This window comes from Cervus elaphus, chromosome 1 (assembly GCF_910594005.1).
Source record: "Cervus elaphus chromosome 1, mCerEla1.1, whole genome shotgun sequence".
NCBI lineage: Eukaryota > Metazoa > Chordata > Mammalia > Artiodactyla > Cervidae > Cervus > Cervus elaphus.
In genome coordinates, this window is record NC_057815.1 from 47,010,192 (window position 1) to 47,026,269 (window position 16,078).

Consider the following 16,078-nt stretch of genomic DNA (forward strand, 5'->3'; position numbering starts at 1 on the left):
CTGCCCCCTGATAACTATAGGAAATTGTTGCCAGAGTTAGAAATATATTCACAAGGGTTCAGCAAAACTTGTCTGATTTAAACTGTTTAATAAACTAGAAAAGTGAAAAGAAGCTGACATCACTACACAGGAACCTTTTCATTTCTCTCCCACCTCCTCTCTCTCCAAAAGCCCTCCAACTCGTTGACTTATAAGGACTACCCACGTGCGGTAGAAAGATCTGTGCCACCAACACATCACTCACCCCTCTCCACCATCAGGGTGACACATGTGGTCCCCTAAATGTTCCACCTGGAGGTATTTTGAGGGCAGCTAACAAAGAGGGGGCTTCCAGAGCCAATGGAGGAGGTGTGACATGAGGTCACAGAGCCACTGCCTCCCCCTCTCAAGAGAAACCACTCTGCTCTATTTATTTCAGAATCCAGAGGAAGTCGACAAAGGGTGACAACAGCGGAGCACAGCATGTGGTGGAGAGTTTGCAGCTTGCTGGCGTGGTTCCCCTTACAAGGTAAGGACTCGGAGCTCGTGTCTTTTTGATGCTCGGTTGACCTAATGTTTGGGCACATCTATCAGTCAGTCTACTGCTCTCAGAGAGGACTGACTGCAGAAGCAACTCAGGTAAACCTCTCACTTTCCACGTAAATCTCTCAGCTTCCACTACGATTACACACTGGAGGGATGTTACAGGATTAATTGACTCTCGTGTTCAATTGCTAAAGGGTCTATAGAAAGGGTCGTTGTCGTGTGTGTCTCCGTGGAATCTGTGTTATGGCAAAGTGTAACTAACAAGTTTACTGTCTTTTAAGTTGAAAGAGCATCAGTTTGGCATTTTAAAACCTTTTTATTCTTTGGTCTTACTGTACAGCACAGGGAATGCTGCTCAAAGTTATGTGGCAGCCTGGATGGGAGAGGGGTTTTGGGGGAATGGATACATGTATATGTATGTCTGAGTTCCTTTGCTGTCCTTTGCTGAAACTATCACAACATTGCTAATTGGCTATACTCCAATACAAAATAAAAGGTTAAAAAAACTCCTTGTTGCATAAGCCTGAGCAAAATAACTTCTCTGAAACAGTTTCTACATCCTGATATTAAAATGATAACGATGTTTGATCTACCAAACCCTATTGTTATAAGGATCAAATTTCAATTGTAAAAGTACTTTGAAAATGGCAAAATGCTAGACCACCCTTAATTAGTTCAGAAATCATGATTCCAGTGAAAACTTTGTGCTTATTTTTTGAGTCACTTTACATTTCCTTATTATTTGCAAATGTGATTTTGGATGCTTAATTCTTATGTTGCATTATGAACATTAAAGAAAGATACTTAGTTCTTCTTAGCACAGGTTAAATCATTCCTACCCCAAAGTGGGGGCAGGATGTATTGTCCCTGAATCTCTGATTGCAACTTGTATCATTTTCTTGCAAAGAAAATCACACATAAACAGGGCTGCTTGCTTCTTGGGTGCTTGTTTTCAAATACCGAATCTATAGTTACCTTCCAAGTGAAGCATCTCTCCTCCTAAATCTTCCTTCTCCCTAGAACTGCATCTGGAGAATGCTTTCTTTTAAAACTAGATTTCCTTATGGCTACCAAAGGGGAAAGGGAGGGGGATGAATGAATTAGGAGTTCAGGATTAACATATTCACACTACTTTATATAAAACAGATAATCAACAAGGACCTACTGTAGAACACAGAGAACTCTACTCAATATTCTGTAATAACCTATGGGGGAAAGAATCTGAAAAATATGTGTAACTGAATCACTCTGCTGTACACCTTAAACCAACATAACATTGTAAATCAAGTATACTCTAATACAAAATAAAAATTAAATTAAAAAAAGACTAGATTTCCTATCTTACACAGTACTCCAGTTTCTTACTTTATACACTTCAATTAGTGCTCTCGTGTTTGGTCCCTGTACCCTGAGGCACTTAACAAAGATTCAATTTTGGTAATAAATAAGTTTCTTCAATAAGTGGCTTGAAGAAGAGCTAACACTTTCATAAAAAGTACATGTAAGTGGCTAAAATTAGAATGCTTTCTATTATTTCAAAATTTAAAGCCTTTAACTGACCTTCACTTTTTCAGTGAGTCATTTCCTTTCAAAAATACCTCACAAAAATAATGTTTTAAATAAAAACTACAACAATCATGCTCTAACGTAAACCTAAGATAAGTCTTTTAGAATATAAATTACCCAAGTACTGTTTATGAAGAAAGGGGAGTAAAAGTATTTATTGCATCATGCACAGTGCTGGGTAATTTATGTTAATTTCATTTATCCTAGCCAAAAAAAAAAAAAGAGAGGTATTCATATCCCTAATTTATATATGATAAAATTGAGGTTACAAGAAGTTAGATAACCTGCTAGTAACTAACAATGTAAATATCAGTAAAGCACATAGTAAAAGTACTATCTCAAGAAAGTTTTCAGGGAGAGTGTATGAATTGGATTGTGATGGAAAATATGCTTCTTGATGTGGTTCAAAAGTTTGAAGGCCAGTGATTTGCACAATATGGAAGATTCATTGTTGAAAAATCCTCAACTGAAAACTCATCGAAGGGGGCCGTGCAGAGGGCATCTAGGGTCAGGGTACTGAGAACCAGGTGCCCACTGTGTGCTGTGCGTTCAGTCCCTCCAGTCATGACTGACTCTCTACAAGCCTGTGGACTGCAGCCACCAGGCTCCTGTGTCTATGGGATTCTCCAGGCTAGAATACTGAAGGGGGTTACCATGCCCTCCTCCAGGAGATCTTCCCAACCCGGGGATCGAACCTGGGCCTGCCTGCGTCTCCTGCATTGCAGGTGGATTCTTCACCCACTGAGCCACCTGGGAAGCCCACTCTAACCTAATCTTACTCATGCCCATCAGGGTCTCAAACAGGATAGGAGCTGACCATGCTGCTTTCTTATCAGCAAAAAGGCAACATAAATTGCCAGCTGTTTTTAGCTAATTGAATTATGGGAAGATCATGACACCTTCTTTTATTGCACAACTTCAATGGGTGCCAAAAACTTACAGACCTCCCCCCCCAAAAAAAAAGACCTATAATCTTGGAACCTGCCGTCTTTTCAGGATTCCTACTGGCAGCTCCTAGGGTGGGTCAAACACAGTAAGAATGGAGAATTTTTCAAAATTCATCCCATTTTCCTGTATTGTGGATGATGAAAACCCACCAATTTGCACCCTCTATTCTGGTTGTTTCATGGAGAGTAGGATGCAGGGAACACTCCAGTTGGAGATGGAGTGAGGTCCTCTCAATACTTCCTTTGACCAGGAAAGAGCCATCCATTTACTGACATGTTGAGACAGATTCTTTAAAGCTATACTGGAAATTATTTAATTATGACAAAGTTTGATTCATTTTCACACATAATTTTCTCTACTGAGTCTATCTAAAGAATAACAATGATGCCTTTTTATAATGATCTGAATCCAAGCATGTTTTGCCTGCTAACCTCAAAAGAGGAACACAAATAAGGCTCTGATTTGAGACTTAACTCATTGTGTGTCTCTGATTCTAACTTAGCTCCAGGCTTTATTATTTAACGTAAAGTGAGCACCCTATTAATATATTTATTAGTGAATATATACATTTACTCATATTTAGCCACTGATTGAACAAATACTTAAAATCTGAGATTTTGCTCAGTCCTGGGAATACAAACAACTTTTGTCCGAGGAGTTTGTAATCTATCCACAAGAGACATACTCGTAACTGAAAAAGTGGTGTGTGAAGTGCTGTAAGAGAAATCTACTTGAAGCCTTTGGGAATCTGGAGGAGAGAGGAGGCCCCTGAAGGGGAAAGAGAGGCGAAAGGCCAGTTGAGTTGGGCAGGTTCGACAAAAGTGGTGTAATTTGACTTGAGTCTTGAAGGAGCTAAGAAAGGCATTCAAGGCTGAGAACAGCATGGACAAAGGCAAAGCATCTTCTTGAGTCCAAAATTTACGGAGTTTGCAGGCGGCCATTTACATGGGGCACCTGAAAGGGAGTATCAGCAAATAAAACTGGAGAAGATAGAGGGTCCAATTATCTGAAACACTGGCCTGATTCATATAGGCAGTGGGAGCCACAGAAAATATTCTAATGAAGGGATCGATTGAATTTGTATATTTTATATGTAATTTTTTTTAAGAATCTGAGTTTTTATTTTATTTTTAATTTTTGGCTGAACTGCAAAATCCCACAGCTTGTGGGATGTGGGATCTTAGTTCCCTGACCAGAGATCAAGCTTGGGCCCCTGGTAGTGAGTGTGCAGAGTCCTAACCACTGGACCACCAGGGAATTTCCTTTAATTGTAATGTTGAAGCAGATAAAAATAAGTTAGTAATAAAAGTAAGTTAGAGGGAGCAGAGGCTAGAAGGAGGTTACTGCAATGGTCTAAGAAAAAAAACAATGGAGGCAGTGATAGTAGTGAAAAAGAAAAAAAGAAATGGATTGATTCAAGAGATGTTTTGGAGAGGGAAGAGGCTGGGGTGCCTCTCAGATACCTGGCATGCTTGTGATGACAATGATGACTACAAAAAAATGCTGGGATGGAGCAGGTGGTATGTGTTAGGTAGGTGTGGAGCACAGAACAGTACAGATGACGGGTTCCAACTGGACGTGCTGAATTCAGGGTCCCTGAAGAACAGACTGGCTCTGTCCTGGGGTTTTAAAATTGGTTGCAATTCAATAATTGGGCTACTAAGTAAAAGAATCTTTTCCTTTCTTCAGTCTGCCATGATGACCTATAGTAGGGCAGATACACTGCAACTCCCCAAACCTTGGGAAAAACCAAGGACTCTTAGGAACTGTGCAAATTTTATCTCTAGGTGCTCTGGTAGGTAGTTATGACTCCTGCTTGCCCTTCAGCTTCAGAGTCAGTCATGTGCGCTTTGGTGTGAAGCTATTCCACTCCTAGGACAATTGGCTCACGAGATGGGGGGTGGAGATGATGGTGAAGGTCATAGGTTCCCTTTCCACATATAAACCAACCACACAGACACACTCTATAGCCTTAGACTTAACTAGTGACCTCATAGCACATGGCGGTGCATGGATGGATGAACCCAGTCACGGAGATAACGACCAAGCCCAGAAGTCAATAATCCGCTCAATAAACATGACCTACCAGTAGTAAGTGGTGACCTCCTAGGAAAGACACCACAGTGATTCATTGCCAAGCTCGGGATGTCCAGCATTTGGGAGTCACATCAGAGAACTCTGAAGACTGACAGAGAACTAGCAAATAGGCACGGGGCACTTGCTGTCTATGCTAGAAATGCTAAGGTGAATAAGGATATAATATAAATGTTTTTAGAGCCTGCAGGGGAGGAAGTGGTGAGCTAAGAAGATACCCCACACCCAATCCCTCTGACAAAGGTGAAAGTTTGACTCTAAATTTGGGTGAAAAAAAGATTTTAAAGACAAGTTCCACTGTAGTTTTCAACAGCAGCAAGAGCATCATGGGGAACTTTTTTCTTAGAAGATGTGGCATCAAAACTTAGGAACCACTGTCCTTCTCTTCTACTCTTTGACATGACTTAGACACGTTAGCCAATATTTTTAAGTACCGCAGCTGAAGCAGTGTGGTGCAGTGGCTTCTCACTGAGCTAGTCTTCCTTTCTACAGTGATTTCCTGTCTCTGAATCAAACATGGGGTCTACATGACAACACTGCAAGAGAAACAGGCTTAGGAAGCCAAATGCAAGGCTAGGAGCCAAGAGCAGAGGAAATGACTGGTGTTCTAAGCCTCAGATGCAGTCCTTTCCATCTGGAACTCGGTACCTCTTCTTGTGGTCAGCAGCCTGACCCTGACATCTCAACAGCAAGAGCAGACACTCATCTTGGGAGATAGAATTCTTTGCCATATGCTAAAACACCATGCTACATTTTCATACAATTTTTAAGACACTGTAAGGATTAAATGACATGATTTAATTCATAAGCATGCATTCTCAAGAAAAAGACAATGATATATACACCTTTAAAATGGGAGACATTTATCCATAAACAGAGTGCACATAAATCTTGCCTCTCCCTTCTCCCCCAGTGTGGGCTTCCTGTCTAGACAATCATTTTATCAAAGGTAAGAACATTGGCAAAGCCTCTGAGTATCAACTTCTTGCCTGAAGGATGAAATCAGGGGATGTTGCTTAATACTAGTCTTTATCCTATCCATAAATATCATGTATTTATGCAGTAACTTTCCTCCTCTCTCTCAATATTCTTATGAACAACAGGAGAGCAAAGATAGCTATCCATTGCCTGTATTACAGTGTCATCATGAAAGCTAGCATTAGACCATTACTTTCCAAGCTTATACTGTGATTGTTTCTGTTAAGAAAGAATTGTAGAGCACAGTCACTGCCCTCTTGAAGCTTCAATCTGTGGGAAGCAAGATCATGCACAAGGGCTCAAGATAAAGCAAGAATCATATAACGGGATGATACAGTACAAGTTGGTCTAGATTCAGATTCTTGGCTCAAAAGTTGCTTACCCTTAGAAGAAATTCCATTATCATTTCAATGCATCTCTACTAATATTATCCTTATTACCCAATCATGGGTTGATTTTATAGATGAGAATATTTCCAAATGACCTACCTAAGCAGAATTCTGGCCTATGCCTCAATGGTTTTTTTGAAAACAATCTCTTTTTATTGAATCCTTGTTGTTCATTATAGTATTGGCTGATGATATGAGTATTTTTCCATCAGGACTCAAGGTAACTCTTTTCCCATGAAAGTCAATATGAATACAATACAATAATTTTGGGTGATTATTGCTGGAGGCTAGGTTGAAATTAATGACCTCAAAATGGAACAAACTAAAAAGTCTGTAACAATTAATTCCCAGAGCTCTTCAATGTGCTTTTCTTAATACTTGAAATTTATCACAAGGAAATAAAGTCATTTCTTTTTCCTTTTTTTTTTTAACAGCTAAGATGATACAGTAAAACTCATTGCATTTGCTATTCATATTTTATAACCCCATGGTATTCTTCTGTTTATAGACATGTTTTGTACTTTCATTGATAAGAACTGTTTCATCCTCAGGAAAAAGAATTCTTTAATTTTAAAGTTGAAAAATAACAAATGGCAATAAATGTGCCAAATCAGCAGTAAAGCCAATTTATTCTTCTATCAATTTCTTTTTTGGGAGGATAACTTTGCAGCTGCTTAGAACTATTGTTTCTCATTCTCTGGGGGTTATGATTTGGGGAAATTACAGACTCTTACATGTGCCCGGGGAAAGCACTGCTGTGGAATATTAAATCAGAAGAGATCCAAGAACATCCACCCTCTGGTGGAGAAGCTCTTCCACCCCAGGGACTTACCTACTCCCCAGGAAGAGCAGCTCCATAATTCACAATAGCCCCAGAGGACATAACATTCTTAGAATCTGAGACACCCCCCACCTCTGCCACCAACTGTACTTGAAGACATGAGTCAGCCCTTTTATAAACAGAGGCCAGAAAGGCCAAATTTTCTGGGGTCTCATCACTTAGGTAGTCTGACCCAGTTATATAAGCAAGGGCTTAGAAGTCCACAGACCTAGGCACCAATGCCATCTTGAGGACCTCTGTGACCTTGAACCTCTACTCCCTCATCATCAAGTGAGCAAAATCACTCTTCCTTTAGAGCAGGGACACCCAACCTCTGGGATCTAATGCCTGATGGTTTGAGGTGGAGCTGATGTAATAATAATAGAGTGCACAATATTGTAATGTGCCTGAATCATCCTGAAACCATTGCCCCTGCCTCCATGGAAAAATTGTCTTCCACGAAACCAGCCCCTGGTGCCAAAAAGGTTGGGAACTGCTGCTTTAGAGCGTTAGTTTGAAAGTTGAGTTCAATATCGGTAACATGGAAGACACAATTTCCAGCATATGGCAAGGCAAGTGCCTCATAGATGTTCAGCTTTCCTTTCATCAAAACCCAACCCACTTCATTCATACTCCTTCGGGAGACATCTTGATTGCTCTAGCACACTGCTTCCCTCCTCTCCTTGCAGTTTTTGGTGTGGACTTTAGGTTCTGTTTCTCTAACAAATGTATAAAAATGACCAAATGATGAACAAGGCTGCCTCAAGTCTAAGCCCTTGCCTCAATTCAGTTGCAGTGTGGCCCATGCCAGTCTGACGGTCCCCAATTCTCTTCCTCCACAGAGGCCTTTCGGACCCACCACATGGAAACTGTCCCCATAGAGGAAGGCCAGACGCTCACTCTAAACTGTACCGTTTCTCAGGAGACCACCTCTCTGCAGTGGCTGGCCCCCTCGGGCTTCACCATTTTCTTCAATGAACAACCTGGTAAGTGAAGAAGAAAGAAACCACCACCAGACCTCAACCTGACGGATTTTCCAGACAGATAGGCTGGTGGGCCAAAAAGTCAGCATGAGTCACCCCAATGGTGGGCTTGGCCCCACCTACTGTGAGATGTAAATCGCACCCAGGAGCCTGTGTTTTACACATGGCTGCTTTTTTTCTGGCAGGAAGTCTGAAATGGAAACCCCACCAGCATGGTTGGTAAAGGGGGCTCAAATGACAAAGCCCATTTCCGCCATCCACCTCACCCCCAGGTCACTTTTTGACTCTTAATGACCATGAAACCACCCACAGCACAATGATAGACGGCAGCAGACAGACAGATGGGGGGCCCATGGTCCTCGGGCAGCCAACACGTCACCCCACTTCTACAGACAGGAGCTCCGTTTTCCACCTGAGCAACCCAGAGTCACACATCAAGGCCCACCCCACACTGGCTCCCCTTCTCCCAACGGTCTTAACAAAAACTCAGGATCACTGAGCAATAGGAATTGATCACACGTTTTACTCTGAAAAGGACAGCAGCCGTCCTCTCTCACAAACACGCATTGAGTCCTAGATGCCTAAGATGGGAGGGAACTCTTTTTTCCTCCAATTTTATTACAATATAATTGACATATAACATTGTATTGGTTTAATGTGTACCATATAATGTTTTGATATATGTAAAAATTGGAAAAGAATACCACAATAAGTTTAGCTAATATCTGTCACCTCACATGGTCACAGCTTTTTTTTTTCCTTCTGGGAAGGGATTTTTTAAAATCTATTTAGTTCATCTCTTTGGGAAGTATTTTATGAAACCCTTCCTTTATAATGAGACTATTTTTTTAAACTCTGGATTTTTAAAGTTGTTTTTTTTTTTTAATGTGGACCATTTTTAAAGTCTTTATTGAATTTGTTTCAATATTGCTTCTGTTTTTATCATTTGGTTTCTTGACCCCAAGGCATGTGGGATTTTAGCTCCCTGACCAGGGATCAAATCTGTATCCACTGCATTGGAGGGCAAAATCTTAACCACTGGACCACCAGGGATGTCCTGATAATAAGACCATTTTATACCTCCATTTAATACTCCTAATTACCAAATGCTTAGAAAAGTATCCAACACAGCAAATTTCATTCTGCTTTGTAAAAGCAGACCCTCTAGAAAAACTTGATGTGCTTTAGAAAGTATGATTAAACATTGATAGGTTCACTGTAAAATAACTGAATATCTTATTTTAAGCTAAACCAACTAGATTCCAATAGAATAAGTACATATTAATTGATAAAAGTTGAGGGGAAACCTTTAAGGAGAGAGAATTCTGTTAAATAATGCTTTCTGTTGCTTTGTTTTGGTTAAACTGGGCTTCCCAGTGGCTCAGCAGTAAAGAATCCATCTGCCAATGCAGGAGATGCAGGTTCAGTCCCTGGGTTGGGAAGATCCCCCGGAGAAAGCTATAGCAACCCACTCCAGTATTCTTGCCTGGGAAATTCTACAGACAGAGGAGCCTGGCGGGCTATAGTCCATGCGGTCACAAAGAGTCGGACACGACTGAGTAACTAAACAACAACAGTACTGGGAGAAGATGGACATTCTCCAATGCCTTGATCTAGCGTATTGGTTCTCCCTCAAGGGTATTCGTTTGCCCTCCAGGAGACATTTGGCAATGTGATAGTTTTGGTTGTTATAACCAAGGAAAGGCATGGGGATCTGGACTCTAGTGAGAGAGGCCAGAGACGCTGCTAAACACTGCATAATGCAGAGTGTAGCCCCCCGTACCCCCAATCAACAGAGAATGATGGATTCAAATGTCAGTAGTGCTGAGGCTGAGAACACCTGGATTCCAGCCCAGGTAACATCAGTGTCCCAGGACACCATAACCATTATTTCAGATGAGAAACAACCTTCCTTGGTCAGCCAATTGAGGTTTAACTATTTTCGGCTTGTTCACATTATAAATCTTAACATTAGAAAAAAAGAAACAAAGAAAACCACTCATTTCAGGAGCCTCTGATTCGTTAAGGGACCTTTGACTTGAGATGGAAATCCCAGATCAGGACAGAATCAAAAGGAATACTTGCTGTTGGCTAGAACTTCCTGGAACTGTGGGAGGTTTTATGTTCTTGTGGGGTTTTTTTGTTTGTTTGTTTTGTTTTTTAGCTTTGTTGTTGCTTTTGTTTATTTTTGCCATTCCCTAAACATTTGAAAGTACTACATACTCTTTGGGAAACTTCAAATAATAATGAAATTTTCTTCTAAAAATATCTCGGTTATTCACTGTCATATGAAATTGTAAGAACAGTAGATATTTTACAGCTTTGTCATCAAATCAATTTGACAACTATTTTTGTTCCAATCTTATTCATATAACTATAAAATTTAAATAGTGATAATTATGGATAGCTTTCCAATAGTTTTTTAAAATTTAATTGGAGTATAATTGCATCACAATGCTGTGTATGACAAGACAGAGAATTGGATTTCTAAGACAAATTACACTGGGGCATTTACATAATGTAAAAAAAAATTATTTAACATCCTCCTGCCACCTGAACCCTTTGCCAGCCCAGGGTTCATAACTTCCTACCAGCATAAATAAAACAAACTGCTTATTTCACCTAGTATCAAAACACTTTATTTCCTAAACTAACTTCGAACTATTGAGAAGTCTCCAGCTGGTAACACTAGAATCTGGAAGGCAGTTCAGTCAAAGATGCGACATCCATCCCCTTAAAGTGTGATAATCAAAAGCTATTCCTGTGAAAAAGCCATCCACTGAGAGTCTGCATTCATCTGATACCTCTCCTTATAACAACTCTTGTTCCCTCTTGTACAGCTCTAAAAAGTTCCAGATACCAGCTTCTTCATCACTCCTCCGATCAGCTCTCCATCAGCGTGCTGAATGTAACACAGCATGATGAAGGCGTGTACAAGTGTCTGCACTACGGCAAGTCCGTGAGAACAAAGGAAGTGAAAGTGATCGTGTTAGGTAGGTGCCTGAAAGCCAGTAAAGCCAGCCTGGGAGCAGTACACTTAGGAATGGATTTTATCATTTTTAAGCTCAGTATTACAATTAAAAAGTGTTGCCTGCAGCAAGGCATTTCCTGGCACCTCTGCCATCTTCGTTGAGAGAAAAAGAAAGGAGCAGTTTGAGTGGCAAGTCCCAGACTAAATGTGAGTTTGTGAAAACTGTCTTTGGCATCAGCTAAATTTTCTCTGCAGGGAACTAAAAGGAAAGAGAATTCGTACTGGCTGAACTGTGACTCTGTGCCAGGCACTGTGCTGGGCTGCAAGGAAACAAAGATGAATTAGGCACGATCTCTGCCCACAAGGAGTTTGCACACTTGTTCAGGAAGGCGAAACACATACACACATCTAGCAGAAACTTCTGACAGCATATCCTAAGATAGAATATATTCAGATGTAACTCTGCTGGACATTCGGCTCACACCCTCTGCAAAACAAGTTCCTCTCTTCTGTTGGGGGATGGGGTTGGGAGGCTTGGCTAGGAAGTGACAGCTGGAACTTGCTCAGTTCTGCAGATGGTCCTTTGTGTTCAGTGTTAAGTCTTAGTATCTTGACTTTTTTGCTTGTAGCAGAACAGATCAATTTAAAACATTGCCTTTTATTGATCTCTAAATACCATAATTCTACATATCACACAAGGATTTCCTAAGACTCCTCTTCTTGCATTAGTTGAGTGTGGTACCTGCCATAAAGTAAAGGCACAGTGACAAAGTCTCTGGGAAGGAGTGGCTCCCTAGGGGTTCTGAGAAGCAATGAGACTCAGCTTTGGGGTCACCTTTCCCTCATGTTGCTGGTCACCCTCAACATCACTCGGGGTCAGGCCAGGTCTGTGCTCTACTGGGGCTCTCAGAACACCTCTCAGAACACCCCATGCCTACCTCTGTCATTGCACCTGACACATGATCTTTCAGTGAACAGTTTAGGGGGCTGCTTCTATCACCATGCCCCGCTTTGAGGGGCCTCATCTTTCCCACATTTGTATTGCCAGCATCTGGTACATATTTGGAAGTGACTTCATAATGTCTTAATGGCAGACGGATGAGTAAATAGATGTTAAAGGGTCCCATTCTGTACCCCTAAGTGTGAAGTAGAACAGAGAAGATGACATAAGCCTATCTGAAAAAACTTTCCTGGACAGAAGTAAAAAGAAATCAGGCTGATGGGCCCTTTAGAGAAATGCCTCTTTGATGGGTGGAGGGGACAGAAGTAAATTATACTGAGGTGAGTCCTAGACTCACGAAAGTTTAGAGCTCAAACAGCCAACTCATAAACCAACTCCTTCACGTCTCAGACAAGGAAACTGATACACCAAGAGGTTGTGGGACTTACCCAAGTTCTTACAAATAGTTGGTGACAGAGATGGGACCAGAATTCCAGCTTCTATTCCTCACCTAGTGTTTTACCACTCAAATGCACTCATCTCTAAAATTTAAGAATTATTCTTGTAACACAGTCTGCTTGGGAATTTCCAGAGACTAATCACACACTGGGTGACAAATATTCTGATGACAGCCAGAGTAGCTTTACAAGTACAGAAAAGCCCCTTAACTATATTCTGAGAAAGGTCAAATGAAAAAATATGCCGTTATTTAGACCATCCCCTACAATGATCCCTACAGATTATTAGGCTCTGTGCTTTGTTGAGATATGTATACCAGCTAATTAAGCACAGAAAAATCAATTTTCTTCTAGCAACTCCTGTCACGCCAACCCTGCAAGTTTCAGTTATCAAAACGCACAATGGAGAAGAACACGTCATTATGAAATGCTCCACCGTGAGAACCAAGCCCCCTCCACGGATAACCTGGCTTTTAGGGGATGGCATGGAGCTCTATGGTAAGTGAAGAAACCATTCTCTTTTCTCCTTTGTTTTCCTTCCTATTTATATTTTTAAGGAATTTTTAAATGTTCTGGCACCCTCTGGTGGCAGAAAGTGCCAGAAAACCCCATTCAGTATTTCATCCATCCTTTTCCAGACAAATTAGCCTTATTAACCAGTCGATACTATGCCTTATTCTTTAAAGCCTCAACACAAACAGCATGGTTACATGCTTTTGTTTAAAACAAGGTAGAAACCGAAAATAGTACATGTATTAAATATTATGTTTTCATAGACTCAATGGACATGAGTTTGAGCAAACTCCGAGAGATAGTGAAGGACAGGGAAGCCTGGCATGCTGCAGTCCATGGGGTCACAGGGTCAGACACAACTGAGTGACTGAACAACAACAACAAAGGCTTTGTAAAATTTCATTTTATGAAGGGCGGGAGAGGATAAGATGGTTGCAGAGCATCACTGATTCAATGGACATGAACGTGGGCAAACTCTGGAAGATCGTGAGAGACAGGGAGGACCGGCAGGCTGCAGTCCATGGGGTTGCAAAGAGTCAGACACGACCCAGTGACTCAACAACAACAACAAAATTTCATAAAAGGCATAATATAGCTATTACCTGTACCTCCGAGCATAAACTTTCTATCAGACACAGAATTGAAAACATGTTTAGGACTTCCCTGGTGGTTCAGCGGCGAAGACTCTGTGCTCCCAATGCTGGGGGTCTAGGGTTCAATCCCTAATCAGGGAACTAGATCCCACATGCTGCAACTAAACATTCTGCATGACTCAACTAAAGATCCCACATGCCAGAACCAAGACCTGCCACAGCCAAATAAATAATGACATTTCTAAAAAAATATGTTTAACATAATACGTGCAATTGGAGCAGATAAGATCTTGCCTGAACAATGGAGTATCATGTCATACTCTCTGTGGCAGATAAAACTATTTTGATAACAGCAACAACAGCAAAAACCTAAGCTTTGAGCCTTTTAACTGAAAAGGAAAACCAGCTGTCATGCTTGGGAACTGATTCCAGTTTGTTTACATTTCAACATACATTTCATTCAATTTTATGTAACCGTAGGTTCAGTCCACTGCCAGTTCTAGACCTCTCTTTAATCTGCCTTATTCATTCAACCTGAGTAAGGTCTTGGGTCTTTGTGTTCCACATTAGGCTGTCTTTCTTGTGTAACCATGATAAGCTTTGGGTTTTTTTTTTTTCCAGTAGTGCAGGGCTTATAGGAAATTTCCCACTCTTGTTCATCTGCTTCTCTTTGGGAATGGGGCCAAGCACATCCCAGGTGGCTGAGGGAAATTAGAGTGAGGTTAGAAGTCTAACAGGTTTGCCAAGATGTCAAGGCCATTGGTTTCTCAGAGAACCATGCCACCCAATAGCATTAAACTGTCACGACCTCACACACCACTTTAAATTGCTTCACAGGTGAAACCCACCATGAATATGAAACTGATGGGAAGAAGTGTAATAGCACCAGCACACTGACAGTCCACACATATGGCAAAAACTCAACAGCAAGTTGCATTATCCGACACAAAGGCCTGCAAGGAAGAAAACTGGTAGCACCTTATCGGTTTGAAGATTTGGGTAAGAACCACCAATGGCTGTCTTTGATTATCTTAAATTTACCTTATATCACACTATCAAACAAGATGAAATGGAGTAGGAAAAGTCCTTCAGAGTGAGCTCACTGTCCACAAAGCTTTTTTAAATAACAAATTTCTTTCATGATTGAACTTTCTCCAGCTGGGCGACAGAGTTACTGTTCCAACACAGAAGAATCCCAGTTGTGGAGAAAGCCTAACAGAGTGCCATACGCAAGCGGGGTCATGCTTGTTTTTTGATCATGACAGCTGGCATGACTTGACCTAAGATAGTTTTATTGCAGTCATGTTTTTGGAGAGACCATGTGAAGCTTACTATATCTCTGTACTTAATCCCCAAGGGGATAAAACTAACTGAAATAAATGTAAACTTGGCAATATCATTGTATGTTAACAATCATGTACCCACATTAAGTCATGACTATGCTTTAGATTTATTTTGTTATAACTGTTTTAGAGAGCATAGTCTACCCATGTGAATATTCTGAGCAGGGACTTCCCTGGTGGCCCACTGGTTAAGAGTTTGGCTTCCGATACAGGGTATGCAGGTTCAGTCCCTGGTTGGGGAGGTAAGATCCCACATGCCTCGCAGTCAGAAAATCAAAACATTAAACAAGCAGTATTGTAACAAATTCAATAAAGACTTAAAAAAATGATCCACATGGAAAAAAATCTTTAAAAAATATTCTAAGCAGAACACCAAAAATTAAGAATAAAAATGAAAAGAAATCAAACATTAAATGTGAAGAGGAGTTGCCTCCATTTTCAGAATCTCTGTTCCCTGATCCCATCACCAAAGGTTTAAGGACTAAAAACTATATAAAACGTTTTGAGCCAAGAAGCAGCCTCTGAGAAGTAGCAGGCATCACACATCTATCATTCACAGGACTCCAACCTTCATTACTTTATAAGGTACTTCTCAGTGTGACCCTGGAAAAGGGAATGGCAACCCACTCCAGTACTCTTGTCTGAAGAATCCTGTGGACAGAGGAGCCTGGTGGGCTAGTCCATGGGGTCGCAAAGAGTCAGACACAAGTGAGCACTCTCAGTGTGAAAAGAGATTCCTGAAGGATAAGCATTCCCTCACACTAGTGAAAGAGGAAGCTGCTGGGTGACCCTGAGTTTGTTGAGAAAACTCTGCATCAAATGAAATAACTGATGAGGAAGGTGCTTGTCAGCAGGAACCTCACTGTGAGAAACTGCCCTGCCGCTCTGTGGGGGCTGGCGCTGTGGTTAACAACTCCCCACTCACTCCCCGTGTTCTCCGCCGGTCACTTTCTCACC

The 16,078-nt window shown here is 41.1% G+C and overlaps 1 protein-coding gene across 1 annotated transcript in view; it reads left to right on the plus strand.

The window, feature by feature from the left end:
• The first annotated feature begins 278 nt into the window (after nucleotides 1-278).
• CRTAM (cytotoxic and regulatory T cell molecule) overlaps nucleotides 279-16,078 on the plus strand; it is a 28,471-nt gene continuing 12,671 nt past the window's right edge. Inside the window, exons 1-6 of the mRNA XM_043901443.1 lie at nucleotides 279-297; nucleotides 419-508; nucleotides 8,163-8,306; nucleotides 11,144-11,296; nucleotides 13,027-13,170; nucleotides 14,616-14,777. Coding sequence (XP_043757378.1) covers nucleotides 463-508; nucleotides 8,163-8,306; nucleotides 11,144-11,296; nucleotides 13,027-13,170; nucleotides 14,616-14,777 — 649 coding nt within the window. The 5' untranslated portion in view covers nucleotides 279-297; nucleotides 419-462. The remainder of the gene's footprint in view (nucleotides 298-418; nucleotides 509-8,162; nucleotides 8,307-11,143; nucleotides 11,297-13,026; nucleotides 13,171-14,615; nucleotides 14,778-16,078) is intronic.